This window comes from Chenopodium quinoa, unplaced genomic scaffold (assembly GCF_001683475.1).
Source record: "Chenopodium quinoa cultivar QQ74 unplaced genomic scaffold, ASM168347v1, whole genome shotgun sequence".
NCBI lineage: Eukaryota > Viridiplantae > Streptophyta > Magnoliopsida > Caryophyllales > Amaranthaceae > Chenopodium > Chenopodium quinoa.
In genome coordinates this window covers 5126087-5143697 of record NW_018742763.1, presented here as the reverse complement: position 1 = coordinate 5143697, position 17611 = coordinate 5126087, and the positions used below count along the sequence as shown (strand labels likewise).

Sequence of the window (17611 nt, the reverse complement as noted above, 5' to 3'; positions counted from 1 at the left end):
CGTAATAAAACTTGCTCTTCCAGCTCGTCCACTTGGAGGGCTTCTCCAAAGTTATCATGTATTCCGGATGCGTAGTAAGAGTGTACCAGGCATTCCCGCCGCCTGGGGCACGGCTTAGGTAATGCATATGCGCGAATGCCTCCCAGCTAGGCGTCACTTCCTGCATCTCGCAGGCGGCAATATAGCCGATGATTTTCACCCAAGAATTGGGTGTAAGCTGCCAGACCCCCAAGTCGTAGCCTCTTATAATGACTTTAATGCATCCGTGAAGGGGGAACAGGAGGACGGCTTTGAATGCCGCCTCATAGCAGCCGAAGTAGTTATCGGCATGATTCAAGTCATCCTCCCAGACAACTGACGAGCTCGCAGGAGGGACACCCAACTCCCAGCCGTCCCCTACCGGACGCTTTTTCAGAAAAGCCTCGAGTGTTGCGTTTAATGTCACAACGTCCCGATCCCTCATGTGCGCCTCCAATGGGTTGTTTTCTAACGGCCAGCTGTATGCCTCCTCATCTTGTCCAGGGACATCCGGCGTCATCGTGGACTTTGATGACCCAGCCTCTTGGTCTGTTTCATCACCGCTCGAGCTTCCAGACTCTTCCAAAATCTCATCACCAGGCGTACTTGGAACGCGTGGTTGATCGAAAGGAACATCTTCAACCGGCGTACCGGCTGAATCATCTGATTTGTAATCGGGGTCAAAAGTTGTTTTCCTTGTCCGAGCCATTCTGTCCTGCACATGAACAGAGACGGTTGGATTCTCAGAAAGGTAAGGGTGTTCCATGCACCCCCAGACGGCATCCCCGGTCCTAGATTCAGCCGTATCCGGTGAACGGTTGACAACTGCCCTAGGCCGGGCCGTGTGAGTATTGGGAGAGTCCATTATTCTCTAACCTATACAACCGGTAAATTCAAGAAGTTAGAAAAAGGGCAAGGATGATACCTTGTATTTATGAAGACGGTTGAAGAAGATGTGGGTTGAAGATGCCACAGGCGGAGACAACCGTTTGTGTTTAAAACGGTTGCATATACCCCATAGGCTGTATAAGCCCGACTAAGGGTGCGAAATATCGAAGTCTCGGAGCATGGCTTGCATATACCCCAGACGGTCCATTACCGTTTGTGGGTCCAGTTTTAAAGAGCTATTATCTTAAGACACCCTAGACGGCCAAGAACCGTCTGTGGGTCTGATTTTGAAGAATCTTGTTTGAAGACGCCCCGGGCGGCTCCTTGCCGTCTGAGGGTCTATGAAATCAGTTTTTTGATAGGCAGTTGTTTGAAGGTTGTCCAGGCAGAATCTTTCCGGTTGAGGGTCTACTAAATGCAAAATGATTGTCTGAAGATACCCTAGAGAACATGTATCCGTCTGTGGGTCCTTTGAATGCAAATTATTGAAAACCATTGATTGCTGATATCACAGGCGGTATATCACCGCCTGTGGTCCTATGGAATGCATTATTAAAGGCCAAGGTTTGAAGGTATAAAGATGCCCCATCCAGCATATAGCCGTATGTAGGTCTTTTAAGTGCAACTACATGAAAAACCAGTGTCTTTGCACAGGCAGTATTCACCGTCTGTGGGGCTATGACATGCATTCATAGTAGTCCATTGAAGAAGGATACCTCAGACGGCTTACCACCGTCTAAGGGTCTATCTTTGAGGATCATGATTCAAAGATTCCCCATACGGTTTACGACGTTTGTGGGTCTACCAAATGCAAAGCATAAAAAGGGGTTTATGGAGTCCCAAACGGTGTATGACCGTCTGTGTTTCTACTCAAGATAAGAAAGAGAATCAAGTCAAACGGTACCTGGAGGGATTAAGTGAAGAAGTCCTCAACCGGTATCCGTATGCGTTTCAATGAAGCAACTGGTTGCACAAGCTAGCAGCCGGTGTCAGAGCTCTCAAGAAAATTCTGAAAAAATTTGTACAGTGAAGAGGAGAGAGGGTGTGCGCCTCAATTTATAGGAAAAGACGGGAAGGCTAATCACCACCTTCTGCCTTAAATCCTTTCGAATTTCGAATTCAGGAGAGAGAGGCGGGAAGCAACTTAATCGTCGCATGTTCATTGCTTGACACCTGTCATAGGTGACTCGTGGCTACGCCACGTCACAACTGTGAGGGGCAAATGTATAGGGTAAAAATACCCTATGCCACGTGGCCCAGTAGAATCATGACACGTGGAAGCCCACCACGGCCCAATGGGATCCAATCGGATGTTGCCACGTGGCATCAAAACCCTAATCAGGGAACATGTCTCCCCCACTATAAATAGGGGAATCCTCCTCATTTATTGGGCATTCATAAATCCAAACATCAAACCCGAGCAATATTAATTGCGGAATCTCTCTGAATTAGTGAGAAAAACCTATTTACCTTCTACACTATTACCCATCCGTAAATCATACTAACTTGATCGTCGGAGGCGAAACTTCACCCAACCGCAGTTTCGTGGTTTTGCAGGTACAGAAGTCAGGCGCGCATACTCCATATTGTAACTCTCCCGAGGGACTAAAAAACACCCGAAACAATAATAATCACTTATCGATTCTGTCACAGAAGCATATCTATGTTCCATCTTCATAGATTAAGGTACATCAAGGAAAACAAAACCAGAAGTTGAACACTTCCCGAAATCCACATCCATTTGAATTTAATAACTTGAGGTGAATGGCTCCCCAATTTGCATGTCTTGTAAACTAGAAATAATTAAATATCATATGGAGCAAAAAAAAAATAAAATCCAATCTTAATGCAGAGGAGGAAAATAAATAAATGAATAAATAAAAGCAAAAGCATAGTCCATCTTAAACTTATAAATATTTTGAATGTAACAGTTTGCATGGGTTCCATTGCAAACGAAGAAAACCAGTTATTTTCCAAACATATCAAAATGAACTACTGGGAAAACATTGTTCCATATGTTGGGCTACTAATAAGCAAGCCACAATAAAAGGATACTTTTAACAAGCAAGATAAAATATAAATTGTCCTTCGTTCCTGTTTCGGGGTTTTCTGATATCCTGCGGGAGAGTTACAATTCCGGGACTGGATCCGTGCGCCTGTACCTGCAAAACAACGGAGACTCCGGGTGGTGGGAGCTCTGCCTCCAACGATCAAGTTAGTACTTGTATGTGGAATAAAAAGTGCGGAAAGTAAAGAGGGTGATCTGGTTCCTCGAAGGGGAGGAGTGATCGGGGAGTGCAAATAATGCTGAGTCTGGTCTAGCGATTAGTATGCACGTGTGTTTAGGCTTCTCTAGGTGATATGATTTCGTTGTTTAATGGAGGCTAATGACCTGTTTATATAGCCTCGAAGTATGTGCCCAATACTAGGTTTTTCTGGGAAAACCTAAGATTGATTGGGCTTGCCTCAGGATTCAGGCCTCTGGCGGCCGCTTTCCAGGTTGGCATATTCTGGGCCACATGGCTTGGCCTGATTAGTCGATGTAGGACCTCTGAGGGTGACAAGTGGCGGACGCTGATTGGCCCACATGGTGGGCACGTGGCAGGTCCGGATTGGTCCAATTGTCATGGATAATTTTACACTAAACATTTGCCCCTCGGAAGGAGTAATCTCTTTTTGCAGTAGGAATTGTTCCTTTTGAAAGTTAGACCCTCGAAGCTTGCTGGGTCGGCATCTTGTTTAGTTCTAATGGGAGATGAACTTGATTAACTTAGAAAATTTTGATACCTTGGGCGGTATGACATTTTCAAAGTTAATCAATCATAATAATGATTGCCGCCGAACTAAACAGATGTCGATTCTTAGCCCCACTATGCAGAAAGCCCCTGATCAGGTGGACTGTCAACTATTAAATAGGGGGTAAGCGTTTAATATTATCCGGTCGTTGGCCTCTTTTGAATGCAATATACTAAGTTTGGTACTTAGTTTATTTTGTTAGGTGATGGCTGGTCGTCTGCTATGGTGGCTACATAGAAGCAGGCGTCAGACGGGACGTCCAATCGAAGTAGCTACCTAGTAAGAATAGTGTTCAAGTAACTCTGTTTGCCAAAAAACAGGCGGACTCCTCATACCTTTTAGGTTCCATACTAGGTTGGTTGAGTGACTATGAGGTAACCTTGGGGTTCCCCTGTCTCCGTCACTTGGGTTTGGGTAGTAGAAGAATCAGGCGGCTTAGGCCGGCTGACCCCCTTTATTCGCCAAATTTTGCTTGGCTATTAACTCAAGCTGCGCCACAATGTTTTGGCATGGTTTTATAATATTTGATGAATTTCACCAAGTTTGATGGGGATAGGCCGTCTGTTTCTGTGAACGGGACGCCTGGTGGGAGTAGCTACGCTTGTATTGGTTACAGGTAACTTCTGTTAGATCTAGTAGGAATAGTGGTCGAGGGCCTCTATTTTCCAAAAAATAGGCGAACCTCTCATACCTTTTAGTTTCCGTACTAGGGAGGGCGATTGGTTAACCTTGAAGTTAGTCAATAACCGCCACTTTGGTTTGAGTAGTAGGGAAATCAGACGGCGTAGGCCGACTGACCCACTTGATTCGCCAAGTTTTGCTTAGCTCTTAACTCAAAGGTTGTTAGTCTAGTAGGAATAGTGGTTCCATGATAGATTTGAGAGAGTGACTATGAGTTAACATTAGAGTTACTCAGTCGTCGTCACTTTAGCTTGAGTAGTAGAGGTACCAGACGGCGGAGGCCAACTGGTCCCCTTGATTCGCCAAGTTTTGCTTAGCAATTAACTCAAGGAGTGGCAACCTAGTAGGAATAGTGGTTGAGTACCTCTGTTTGCTAAAAAAACATGCGGACTACTCAAATTGTTTAGGTTCCATACTAAGTTTGAGAGAGTGACTATGAGTTAACCTGTGAGTTACTCAGTCTCCGTCACTCCAGCTTGAGTAGTAGAGGTACCAGACGGCGGAGGGCGGCTGGTCCCCTTGATTCGCCAAGTTTTGCTCGGCTATTAACTCAAGGAGTGGCAATCTAGTAGGAATAGTGGTTGAGATCCCCCCTGTTTGCCAAAAAAAACAGGCGGGCTACTCATACCTTTTAGGTTCCATACTAAGTTTGAGGGAGTGACTATGAGTTAACATGGGAGTTACTCAGTCGTCGTCACTCCTGCTTGAGTAGTAGAGGTACCAGACGGCTGAGGCCGGCTAGTTCCCTTGATTCGCCAATGTTTGTTGGCTATTAACTCAAGAGGTACCCCCTGTATTTATCCCAGGTAATACAGGCGGTCATCCAACTCAGATGTCAATTGCTACCACTAGCTCGGTTAGTGGTAAAGTTATCCTTGTCTTAGTTGTAAACGACTACGTGGTTGTCCTTGGGGACAATCGTTTAGGGGCTGTGTGTTTTGTTTATAGAGCATTATTCCACCCAAAAAGGAGCTGCTCTCTGCGACGAATCTCATCCGGAGGGATGTCGCCGGACGCCTACTATGATGTTGGGACAGGTCGTATTAATTTAATTTTAGAATATGATCAGTCGGCCAAGCGCCTGGGCTAATTATAGAGAGTAGTCGACTGTTTGTCCAGACAGCATGCCCCTCTGTTGATGGAGTAAAATACTCAATGGAGAGTAGCCGACTGTAAAGGTACAGGCGGCATGCCCCTCTGAAGATAGAGTAAAATACTCAATGGAGAGTAGTCTACTGTAAAGGTACAGGCGGCATGCCCCTCTGAGGTGATGATTTCCTAAGGCGCTTGCTTTTGATTTTCAAATGTAGTAGCATGTGCGCTATGCATCCAGACATCTCGGGGCTCAGCCCACACATTTGTCGCCGGTCTTTGGCCCCTTGGTGATATTGCTAGTTGATGCCATTAATGAGGGTCGGCTACTTTCTAGCTACGAAACTTCGTTGTATAGGGGGCCGGCTACTATTCATGCCGCCGTTATTTATTTATTATTTTTTTTTTAATCATAGTGGTAGCCTAAAGCAAGGCTATGAAACCACGATAATCATACCACTAGACATTCGGCATGCCGCTTGCTTTCATTTGGCAAGACATCCCATTTTTCTTAGCTTCGAAATCACGATGTATGATCATGATGATGCTGGGCTTTGCATGATGATGCTAGTTGTACTCGGTACCCATAATAATTTTCTTGATGATAATTTCTTTCGTGTGTAACAGCCGGCTATTTAGAGTTGGCAGGCCAGGAGCATTAGTGGATGGGTTGTGGCCGGCTGCCGCCTGCTAGCTTTGAGGATCGGTGCCTGGGAGCTGGTTGTTCAAGCATAGGCCTCATGCTCCGCCTCGCTCTTGCATGCTAGCTGATAGTTGATTTTGGACGCTTGTATGGTTTCAAAGGTAGACTGTTTAGTGATTGGTATCCTTCTTGCATGCTAGCTGATAGTATGAGATAAGCTCTTTAAAAAAAAAAACTCTCGGCTCTCGTTGAATGATCATAGAGCTGGTTGTATTGAGCCAACCGAGTGTTGATTTTGGGCGCTTGAATTTTATTTGAGTTTGAGCTCATGCCTTTTCAACCAAATGCCGGCTGCTTTGATGGTGGCTTGCTGCATTAAGTGCCGCCTGCTTATCATGCCGGCTGTTTGATGGTTTGAATTGGGCCTTGTTTCCTTTTTACATCACAACTCAGCCGGCTACAATGTCACTTACGTGCTTACTGATGGTGTGAAAACAAGCATGGCCACACCATTTATAATGCCGGCTGTATCAAAGGGCATTAGCGTCTCAGTCGTTTAAGTGCCGCCTGATCAACCTTAGCTCGGTCAGAGGCGGGGTTGCTGGCTGCTTGGACACTATGTGACGGCTAACCCATTGGCTCAGTTAAGGTGATTGACCAGCTGCTGACTTGATAGTCCTTCCCTTATGCTTTCGTGCAGTGAACACCCCAAATGCACGCATATCTCTGCCAGCCGCATGTATAATACAACCAGCCACATCTTTCTGCCAGCCTTATGCATTATTTTGTTGCCAGATTAAGTGTGCGTGGTTGTTGGACATCCGCAGCCATCTTTGTTGACAAGTATATGTGCCTGGCTGTTTATAGCTTGCTGTTGCCGCCTGCTAGTGTGAGGTACGATGCCAAGGTGCCGGCTGCTCCTCTTCGTATTGGCGAATATTTCCAATGGCCGGCTGCTTTATGATTGGTTCTGTTTTCTTCATCCCAACACAACCAAGTTTAACCAAGGTGTTTTACTGGCTGTTTGTTATAATCACGAGGGGCTGGGCTAAATGCCGCATGTTCATACTGCCTCATAAGATCGGTTTCGCTAGCTTGCATTCAATCACATCATAGAGCCATCAATAATTCCGGATGTCAAGGAGTAACATGCGTTTTGTGAGCTGGCATTAACCATGTATATGAGGCAAAAACTCTAGCCATACACACTCAAGGTATGTCGAGCGTAATAACTGATCATGAGGGTGCCTGCCCATGTTAAGAGGCTTCCACGAATAGCACAATTTGATTGCTTAGGCCGGGATTAAAGTGTAGAGTTGGGAATCCGGATGCTTTGTGGCTGGGTATCTTGTTGATACGCACACATAATGATTGCTCACCCATGATCCGAAATTCCGTACTTAGCTTGAGCCTATGCAAGGGGTCGCCTCAAGATAAGGCCGACTGTTTAGATTCTTGGATTGGGCTCATTACACCATATTGCCGCCTGCTTTATTCATCATAATGTTGGTTTTATCTTTAACCGGTTTTCTTCGCAAGCATAGTGCTGGCTGTATTGCTGATGGCTGATTCCTGGTGAATCAAAGACGGTGCTTCTTGTAAGTTGGATAGGACTGGCTGCCGCCTGCTTTCTTGAGGGGCAGCAATTAGGACTTGAGCGTAGCTATGCTTTTAATAATCAATTGTTGCGAATGCCGCCTATTTTAATCATGGCTGGCCGCCTCTTAAATAAAAAAATTAGCTTGATTGTGGCCTTGCTAAGCTAATGTAAGCAGGCGTCAAATCCCAAGGGCCTTACTTCTTTGACACCTCTCTCTAATGTGCAAAATGAGAGACTTTTAATTGTGTAGTGGATTGCCACCTAAGGCTTTAAGTGGAGCTTTGCCATACATAGAATCAGTAAGTTAGGCGCCTCCCTTAAGCTCTTTTTTTTTTTTTTTTTTTAATCACAATCATAATAATGATTTGATAATTATAATAGCCCACAAGCTTGACCATCCAACTCCTGGCATCTGGTCGTATGACGCCTGCAGTACTTGACCGCCTGGCCGGATGCTTGGTGGTCGGTCTCTTGCCGGCTGTACCCATTAAGTGTTATGCTAGACACATGTAACTTCAATTAGGGGTGGTTGGACCAGGCCGACTGCTTATGGTGCGGCCTTTCTAAGCATGGGACACGTATGACCTCATGATATAAGACTTGAGAACTCTTTTATCAGCCAGACGGTCCAACAGCTGTTTGAGGCTATAGCATTTGTTAGTGTCGTGGCCAATATCCTCATGGTAGTGGCAGTATTTGTTTTAGTTCCTATTTTTGGCGGAGCCCTTCATAGGAGTCGGCTTCTCAATGGAGAGTCGGTCCTTAATCTCCATGAGGATGGAGTAACACTCTTTATTGAATTCATACTTTGGGGAGTACGTCTTCGTGTCTCTCTTTTTCGTCTGGGACGGTTGTTCTGAGGATTCAGCCACCCAAACTTGTTTTCTTTTCTTTTCTTCTTTATTAGCCAGCTGTGTAAGCCGACTCTCTCCGTTGTCAAACCTATTGGGGTTCGACTGTTTACTGATGTTGCAGAGCTCGGTCGCCTGTATATAGGCGTCCACCTCTATCAGTGCCTCTTGGAGGGTAGCTACCCTTTTCCTGACAAGGTCAAATTTGAAGTTCGACCCGTCCATCAGACCTTTGAAAATGTCTGTGTAGGCTACCTCATCAGACAATCCTTGAATCTGAATTCTCATTAGATGGAACCGCCTGATGTAGGAGCGTAGCCCCTTCTTCTCCCCTTGCCGGATAGCTCCCAAGTCGAGACTTATTTTCTTGGCAGGAATGTTCATGGAGAAGTTTGACGTGAACAAGTATGCAAGCGTGTTAAAGTTGTTGATACACCCGGCTGGCAAGTTGCCAAACCATTGCTGGGCGAGGCCCTTCAATGTGGCCGGGAAACACTTACACCATGTGGCATCATCCAACCCTTGGAGGTACATGAGATTGGTGTATGTCATCAAATGGTCTTCAGGGTTGGTAGTGCCGTCATAGGCCCCTAACAATATATTTTTAACTTTGGCCGGTTGGGCTGCCTCTGTAATTTCCTTGGATAAGGCGGATAGCTGTTCTCCAAGTTTGAGCAACCGAAGTTGCCAGTCCAAAGGCTGGACATTCCTTGCCGTCTGTCCTCCAAAAGGAGTAGGCTGCATGAAATATTGGGATTGCGGGACGTATGGCTGGGGAGGCGCATATAGGGCCGCATGATGCTTCTTGGAACCAGACCGGGAGGGTTTCCTTTATCATGCGAGCATCAGGGTATGTCTTCTTTGACCCGTCCGGCTGAACAAGGCGGATGGGTTTCCTCTTCCTCGGAGAAGGGAAGCGGTACTTTGCTAGGTCGATCACTGGTGACTTCCTTGCCCTAGATTTAGGGTAAGGGGTCGCCTCACGATCCTTAACAGGTCTCGTCCTCCAAGGTTGGGAGGGCCTTCTGGCCGACTGTTCCTTTGCGGAAACAGGCGCCCTTCTGTTGATCATGTCTTGGATCTCCCCCTTAAGACTACTCATGAGGGTCATGAGTTCGTTCCTAGTGATGAGGGCAGATCCCTTGGCCGCCTGTTGATGATCAAGCGGCGGGCCAGGCAGTCCTCCCGTTCCCTCTTTTCGGTGGGACGGGTCCGTCGAGCTCTGAGAGACCCGTCAGGGGCCGTGTGAGTCTCAATCTCAGGTTCATTGTCAGTATCCCGGTCCGTGTGGACCTGGGGTCGTTCATGGGATGCTTCTCACTTAGAATCGGTACAGACTGTGATTCCATCTCGAAAGTACTCTCCCCACAGACGGTGCCAAAATTTTTCGGGGTTTTCTGATGTCCTGCGGGAGAGTTACAATTCCGGGACTGGATCCGTGCGCCTGTACCTGCAAAATAACGGAGACTTTGGGTGGTGGGAGCTCTGCCTTCGACGATCAACTTAGTACTTGTATGTGGAGTAAAAAGTGCCGAAATAAAGAGGGTGATCTGGTTCCTCGAAGGGGAGGAGTGATCGGGGAGTGCAAATAATGCTGAGTCTGGTCTAGCGATTAGTATTCACGTGTGTTTAGGCTTCTCTAGGTGAGATGATTCTGTTGTTTAATGGAGGCTAATGACCTGTTTATATAGCCTCGAAGTACGTGCCCAATACTAGGTTTTTTGGGGAAACCTAGGACTGATTGGGTTTGCCTCAGGATTCGGGCCTTTGGCGGCCGCTTTCCAGGTTGGCAGATTATGGGCCACATGGCTTGGCCTGATTAGTCCATGTTGGACCTCTGAGGTTGACAAGTGGCGGACGCTGATTGGCCCACATGGTGGACACGTGGCAGGTCCAGATTGGTCCAATTGTCATGGGTAATTTTACCCTAAACAGTTCCGATCCATACCAAAGGCCACTCTATCATTGCCATCCCAACGCCTAGGTGAATGTGAATTATAATCTAACAGACTTTCAGTTCATCTATTTCAAAATTTTTACTTATACATGCAACTCATGAAAGTAAAATCATATTAAATGAAGCCAACAGCAGAATAGAAAATTTCAACAGATGCATCTACAACAGCAGAATATATCCATTCTTGTAAAACAACAGATAGATTATGAACCATTGTTATAATCTTAATCAAGAACTGGCCACCAATAAATATGGATAAGAGAAGAGGTCTCCAAATGAAAACACAAGACACATAATGAGCAAAGATTTGAGGCAAAAAATACACAACAACAAAGAGCATAAGCCAAGTATAATTGGATTAAGAATCGGAAATACCGACATAGCCATCACATCACTTTCACTCACCGCTTCCTAATTCTTTAAAAAAAATTAGATGCTGCCGCAAGGAATTGACATTTGGAGAGACCACATAGTAAGAAACCTACAACCAAATAAAGATGTGAGATGACATTAGGACAGCTTAAGGTACAATTTTGTGAAAAAATTTGACAAGTCCAATTACTATCCAGCAAACTTCTTGTAGCTTACATGTTTTTGAAAAGCATAAGGCTCAAGAGGAGCCGACTCCCATAGCTGTAAAGAACTTGCTGATGCCTTCAGCCAATCATCTTGGTACCTTCAACACACACTTCATATTAACTCCATGATAAAATTATTAGATTATTTAAAAATTATTATTTGTAGGTTACATTGATATTCATACTTTAGAATCAAGTCCAGACATGCACAAATCACAGTCTACATGGTGTACTATATAGATATAAAGCATCACACCTTAAAAACCATCAAATCTCATGACAATTGTTTATAAGAAAGAAAGAAAAGGGAGCAGGGATGGTATCAGTTGGTAATATACCAGACAAGGATAGATGGGTAAGGAATTGCAAACATAGTAGGTTTCCTACGCAACCCCAACTGCAGTTCTGAATCCGACATGCATAGCTCTTGGCTTGACCTTCTTTGACTAGCATCATCCACTTTAGCTCCATCTGATAATAAGAAGAATGCTGAGAATATATTCTCAAACAAAAAAGTAAACTAGATTTTGAACAACATCTAAGCCAAATACAGAATGAATAACAACATTTCACCAAGATCCATGACTATGAGCTTTATAAATGTTCAGTAGAATTGTTGATAACGCCTAATAAACTCTAATAAACATAGGTAAGCTCTATTAAGTGTTAAGGACTGCCTAACTCATTGTACAACTGGAGAGTAATAGTTTAAGGAAAATTTTAAAAAGTTTGGAGTTCAACAAATGACAATAAGTTCAGGAAAATTAGGTTGAAAACCACATATATAAATGGATATAGTTATGTATGCAGAAAGCATTTAAAAAATGACATGATTGTGTAAGGAGTCTAAACCATTAATCACCAAATGTCATCTGTGTTAAAAAAGGATGATGACAGCTTGTAAATAACTAAATCATGAATAGTTATTCCCAGAAGTTTCTTCCTTTTCATGCTCGAACACACTATCTGTTAAGCTTCACAGCCACACCCCCACCCTCAAACACAAAAACCTTCTCTCCTAAATTAAGCAACTATTGGTTGCACACCTCACAACCTAATATCTCACAAGTCAACTAGCTTCACAACTATTAAACAAAGTCATTAATATAGTTGACTCTCCTGACTAGTTTCTTGAAGATTATCATCAGTGATACCTGCTAACATAAATATAAAAATTCCAACGCTCCAAGACAAAACATCCTCGACAATTTATGCATCAATAATTAATCATTAAGAAAACTACTTGTGCAGATTAGGACATGTTAGCAAAAGTATAATGATAGAAATTCAAGGCTTAAAATTATACCCATGAATTCTTTGCCATGAACTTCTCTAAGAGTATGATGGTGGAACTTCTTAATTTGGGGTAACTTTTAAGCTTCATAACTAATTCTACAAAGATGACAAATAAACATACACGAAATTAGTGGCTCCCAACATATAAACCCAAACCCAGCGAAAACCCCAAAATCAATTTGAATCAACAAGTCTCCGTAAATAAACCCTAAAATTGATTTATTTTCTAATCTAAAGCTCAATTCAATCTAAATAAACTCAAATAAACAACTTGAGATTAAATATAATAATATAAATAAATATGTCAAAGCATAAATGTGAAAGATAAAAGTAAGCTATCTAAGATCTAAAATTCTATCTGTGTACATTAGCAAAAACAACGAAAATTAGGGTTTTCAAAAAATTTAGAAAATGAAAGAAAAGAACATGTACCTAAACATCCTCCAATTGACATACTTGAGGGGGGGGGGGGGGGCAAAGATCGCAGCTACCAACAAATCACACTCAATACACAATTGCCAGATGCTCAAAAGTTTCAAACCACAGGGTGATTAGTTAACACTTTTAGAAAAATTCCTTACTATAAACCAAGTAACTTTACCAGACCACATCCTAGATAAGACATACACATGAAATGAAGCACAATCCTTTTAAATACTGACTTCGAACACGCACATTTGTTTCCTTTAGGAGTTACATATGGCGGAGAGATTGTGATATTTTACTCCACAATGCTTTTCCTGACAACTGCTTTCTAAGTGCAAACTCATATATATAAAATCCTAACTAAACGAATAACTTTGTGTATGACAATGCTTTTGCAAATTCCAGTAGTGTATTGGTGGTACAAGACTCCTAGCGATGCAGTTGAGCTTAATTCTAGGTCCTAAACTCCCACAAATAGAGATGGATACTCACCGCTTTTTGTTGTTCTTTAGAAAGCATTCTGTTACCCTAAAGTCTGTTTGCGCTAGATCCCATATTAACAGCCAGGAAAATAATGAGCCTTTTGCTGATCAGGTTTGAGTTAGCAAGTTTAAGCTGCGAAAGAGCTGGTTAAAAATGCCCAACTAGAGATGTCTGATCATGTTATTTGCAAACAATAAGATTGACCTCTCATCTTTTCATCAACTTATAAAATCTCCATGCCATTACTACATATTCATGGAAGAACTTTGAACTACCAAAACTCCTACTTTTGTATAATGGTGCACCAATCAAGAGGTGGAAAGAGTCCCCTATGTTGTTGACTTCCTAATTCCCTCCAACATAAGGCATGAAACTTACCAACCATCGTTTCAATTCATTCGATAGAAGCTCTACTACTCAAATTCCTCAAAATTCAAAAACCTATTGAAAATTCAATACACATTCCTATGAGCAGGGTCCCAAAATGCTGTGATGTGCAAAGCCATATTCATGACAAGCATTGACACTACATCCATCGAATACACTCTCAATGGAATCATTCTACATACAAGCCTAGCTAATAAAAGCAAAAGAAGTAAAAGTGTTGCAAGCATTCATTGCCAAAACCGAACTCGCCTCCACAACATACTCCGCTAATCACACTTGACATTACTTTTTAACTACAAACTATCCCTCAATTTTCAAGATTTGTACATGATGTCATATCTAATAGTTAGAACAAGTTCATAATTCACCAAAAAGGAAAATACCATCATTGACCAAACATAATCCCAACATCAACATTATTATATATCTTATTATAATCTGCAAACAGCTTTCTACAAATAGCAATATAAACACCACTGGATTTGACACCCAAATGTATAATTATATATGAAGTATATAGAAACTAACAACATTTCCGTACAAAAACACAATTCCAATTTCTAATTTGCTAGTACTATTAAAAGCAAAATCAAACATACATTTTAATTGTATCCATCTAAAGTGCTACTAATCATGAAGGAACACACCTCTCTAACAGGAGCAAACTTAACCAATCCAATATCCATTGCACACCCATTACCAGGAAACTTCAAATCCCTCAACACACCCATCGCTTTGGTGATACGAGTCTTGGGCACTTCTTGAGCAACAGAGCAGGCACCCACGAATCGACTCAAAAAGCATTCCCAATCTCAACCCCTTCTTTCTTTAGCAGATCACAAAGTTTGGACTTATAGATAGACATAAACATAGTCATATGAGATCTTTATAGGCTTGTCTTAACATACACTTTCCAAAATGAAGACATTGATAATTTAAGATGTGTATTGGGATGCATGACTTTGTCCATATTGCAACATGTTAAGAATAGAGGAACTAAATACACAAATACTAATAAAGATGGAGATTTATATCAATGAAAGGAAAAATATTACTTGATAAATCATGTCATTCGTAGCTAAATAAGCCTATTAGTTTATTAGTCTAGTATATCACATACTTGAAAAACGACGACTAACTGTTAGTATATCATATCACATATTTAAATCTATAAAAACGACGACTAACTGTTGATGTTCAATCCCTCAACACCTATTCTCAGGAGTTAGGCGGGCAAAAGCTCGTTGCTTAGATAAGTACGAATCCAAAGTGGAATGACTTCAATATCAACCTTGAGCCCCATTTCAAGGTGATGCCCATTATTCTCAGCCACTTGCTTCTCATTTGAAATCCATTCTTCATCTTGAATTCCCAACGCACACTTGCGATCTACTTCCGACATTGAAGTGAAATAATCATTGGTGATGCCAGATGATGTAATGTTAGTATAAGTCAGACCAAGAAATTGCATCCTCCCGACAGTAAGATGATTGCTCACATGAGTAAGTTGGTAAGAACTGCACTTGTATGAACGAAAAATACCAATACCCCATGGATTGAAATCCACTAAACAAAAAACCGGTAAAGTATCAAAAGTATCAGAGACTGTTCTAAAAAATACACGAGTATCGTAATCTGGTTGACCACACCTAGTAACAAGAATATAGGGGCATTTGACTGGAAATTGTCCTAAATTGTTTCTTTTTCAAGAACAAGAATAAAACGAGTGGTTAGTTCTCCCATTTGAACAGTTACTAATGTGCTCATATTAATAGCCTGATGATTATACCTTCCAGTACAGTTTAGTTCTTCCCGGTAAGGTGCAATTGTAGTTTTCTTCGTGATTATAATACTGCCAACAACAAATCCTCGGCATTGCCCACTGCCAAATAACCCCAAAGATTTCCTTGAGGGACCAAAGAAGCAGCATAGATAGTCGTTGAAATCAATAACAATGGTTTCTTTTAAACCTACCCAAGAATTTCGATTCTTCCCTAAAAATATTGCTTTAACATTGTAAAATAATGCCCACATAGTAATAAACATATGATCGGGTTCATTCAAATTTGATATAATCAATCCAATAGTAATCTCACACAGAACAAGTTTATGCTCCGAATGAATTTGATGCATCGTACCGTAATTGTGCACATATCTATGGTGTGGAGGTGGTCGATAGATTGAAGTTTTCTTCTCCCTTAACAGCAATGACAAAACACCAGTGTTCTTGAAGTTTTGTAGAAATGTAGTAAGTTTGTTTCTTATCTCATCACGAGGAATGTCAACGACGCTATCAATCGGGTTTTTCGGGGTGGGTTTTTTTAAAAAAAATTAGGATGTTGGTTTTTATTTTTAGTTTTTTTTGGATGTTTAGGGTTTCGAGGTTAAAGAAGCAAAGAGGAAGAAGAAAGTTACAAAAAAGGAAACTTTGTGAGTCCAGTGTACGGCTAACAAACGGAATCAAACCTTGAAATGAATTTACCTTGTCTAGCCTAATCTAGTCAAAACGGAATCCTAACCTTGTCAAACCTTGTCAAATCTAGTGGGCTTGACCTAGGCTAGGCTCTTTTTGTTAGGACTAACGTTCCGTTCTCGTTAATTTATTTTTGTGAAACTAAACCTATTTTTATTGTGTTTATTTTAAATTGTGGAAAAACATGAAGTATATGCAACGGAAAGAAGGTGCATTAATCGATTATTTAATACATTGATTAGTGCATAATTTTATTATGAATTTATAACTTATTACATTACCATTTTAAGTAATATAACATAACCCTTAAATTATTAAGATTGAGGTAAACTTAGATTTATTGATAATTATTAAAAATTTGTTGAGGAAAACAGATACAAATAGTCTGATTTAAATGAAACAATTACATATTACTATTAAACAAAAAAATAAACAATACTATTATTTTTATATGAAGTATTAATAGTTAAATGATATTAATGGCGATGACGATAATACCGATAATAATAATAATACTAGTAATATTGTTATCATTAATTATAATAACTTGTTTTTACTTATCTAAACTTATTAAATTAAGCTTCTTTTGTGATGAAAAAACTTTGTTTTTATTTTATTTTTTTATTGTCTTAACTTTTTCAAACTTATCAGAACTAGATCAAGTGAGCTGATCGAAAATAATTCAAAATTATTAATGTAGTAATAGTCAATGACTCCAATTGGATTTATCAAACCATTGATAAGTTGACACATCAAATGCTATAAGAATTTATATTACAAAGAATAAAGATTACTTTTTTACTTTTTAGATTTTTTTTCACATCCATCGTAATACTTAAGACGTCATAACTGAACGAATATTTATAAACATATGCTTCCAATAATGAAAATTCATACTCCAACTTTATTACAATACTCTTTTTTTTTCTTGTTCTAGTTTTAATGAAAAGGCTTTGTTGCTTTCTTTATATACCATCCATTGACGAGCGTGAAAAGCATATCTGGACTTATAAATGGAATTAAAATCCATTTCCATTACAATTCTACTTAAAAGTAAAAAAAACATCGTTTTCCATTATATTGTCTCTTTCCCTTGGATATATATTTGATCTTTTATTGATCAATTTCCCCTAAAAATAAAAGTGAATGCAATCCTATTTTCAAAAGTATAATGTAGACCAAATGATATCCTATACATAATGTTAAACAATAACATTATAACATTAACATTATAGCATACAAAGTATATTTTCCTATATTCTTAATTGCATAATTTCATGATTATAGTATAAATTTTAAAAATATATTGTATAATTGTTAAGCTCATGAACAACCCAAATTTAACTGGATGTGTTACCTCACATTGATGAAGTACGAATCAATGGGGAGTAGTGTTAGGAAAATGAATCTCACATTATCACATTGAAGAATATGATGAATTG

General features: G+C 40.9%; 1 protein-coding gene across 1 annotated transcript; it reads right to left on the bottom strand.

Annotated features, from left to right (window-relative positions):
- Nucleotides 1-14921: 14921 nt before the first annotated feature.
- Nucleotides 14922-15829, bottom strand: LOC110724338 (meiotic recombination protein SPO11-1-like). Its single transcript, XM_021903761.1, has 2 exons — nucleotides 15486-15829; nucleotides 14922-15345 (listed from the first exon to the last, which is right to left on the bottom strand). The coding sequence occupies exons 1-2, from the start codon at nucleotides 15827-15829 to the stop codon at nucleotides 14922-14924; spliced, it is 768 nt and encodes a 255-aa protein (XP_021759453.1).
- Between the last annotated feature and the right edge of the window lie 1782 nt (nucleotides 15830-17611).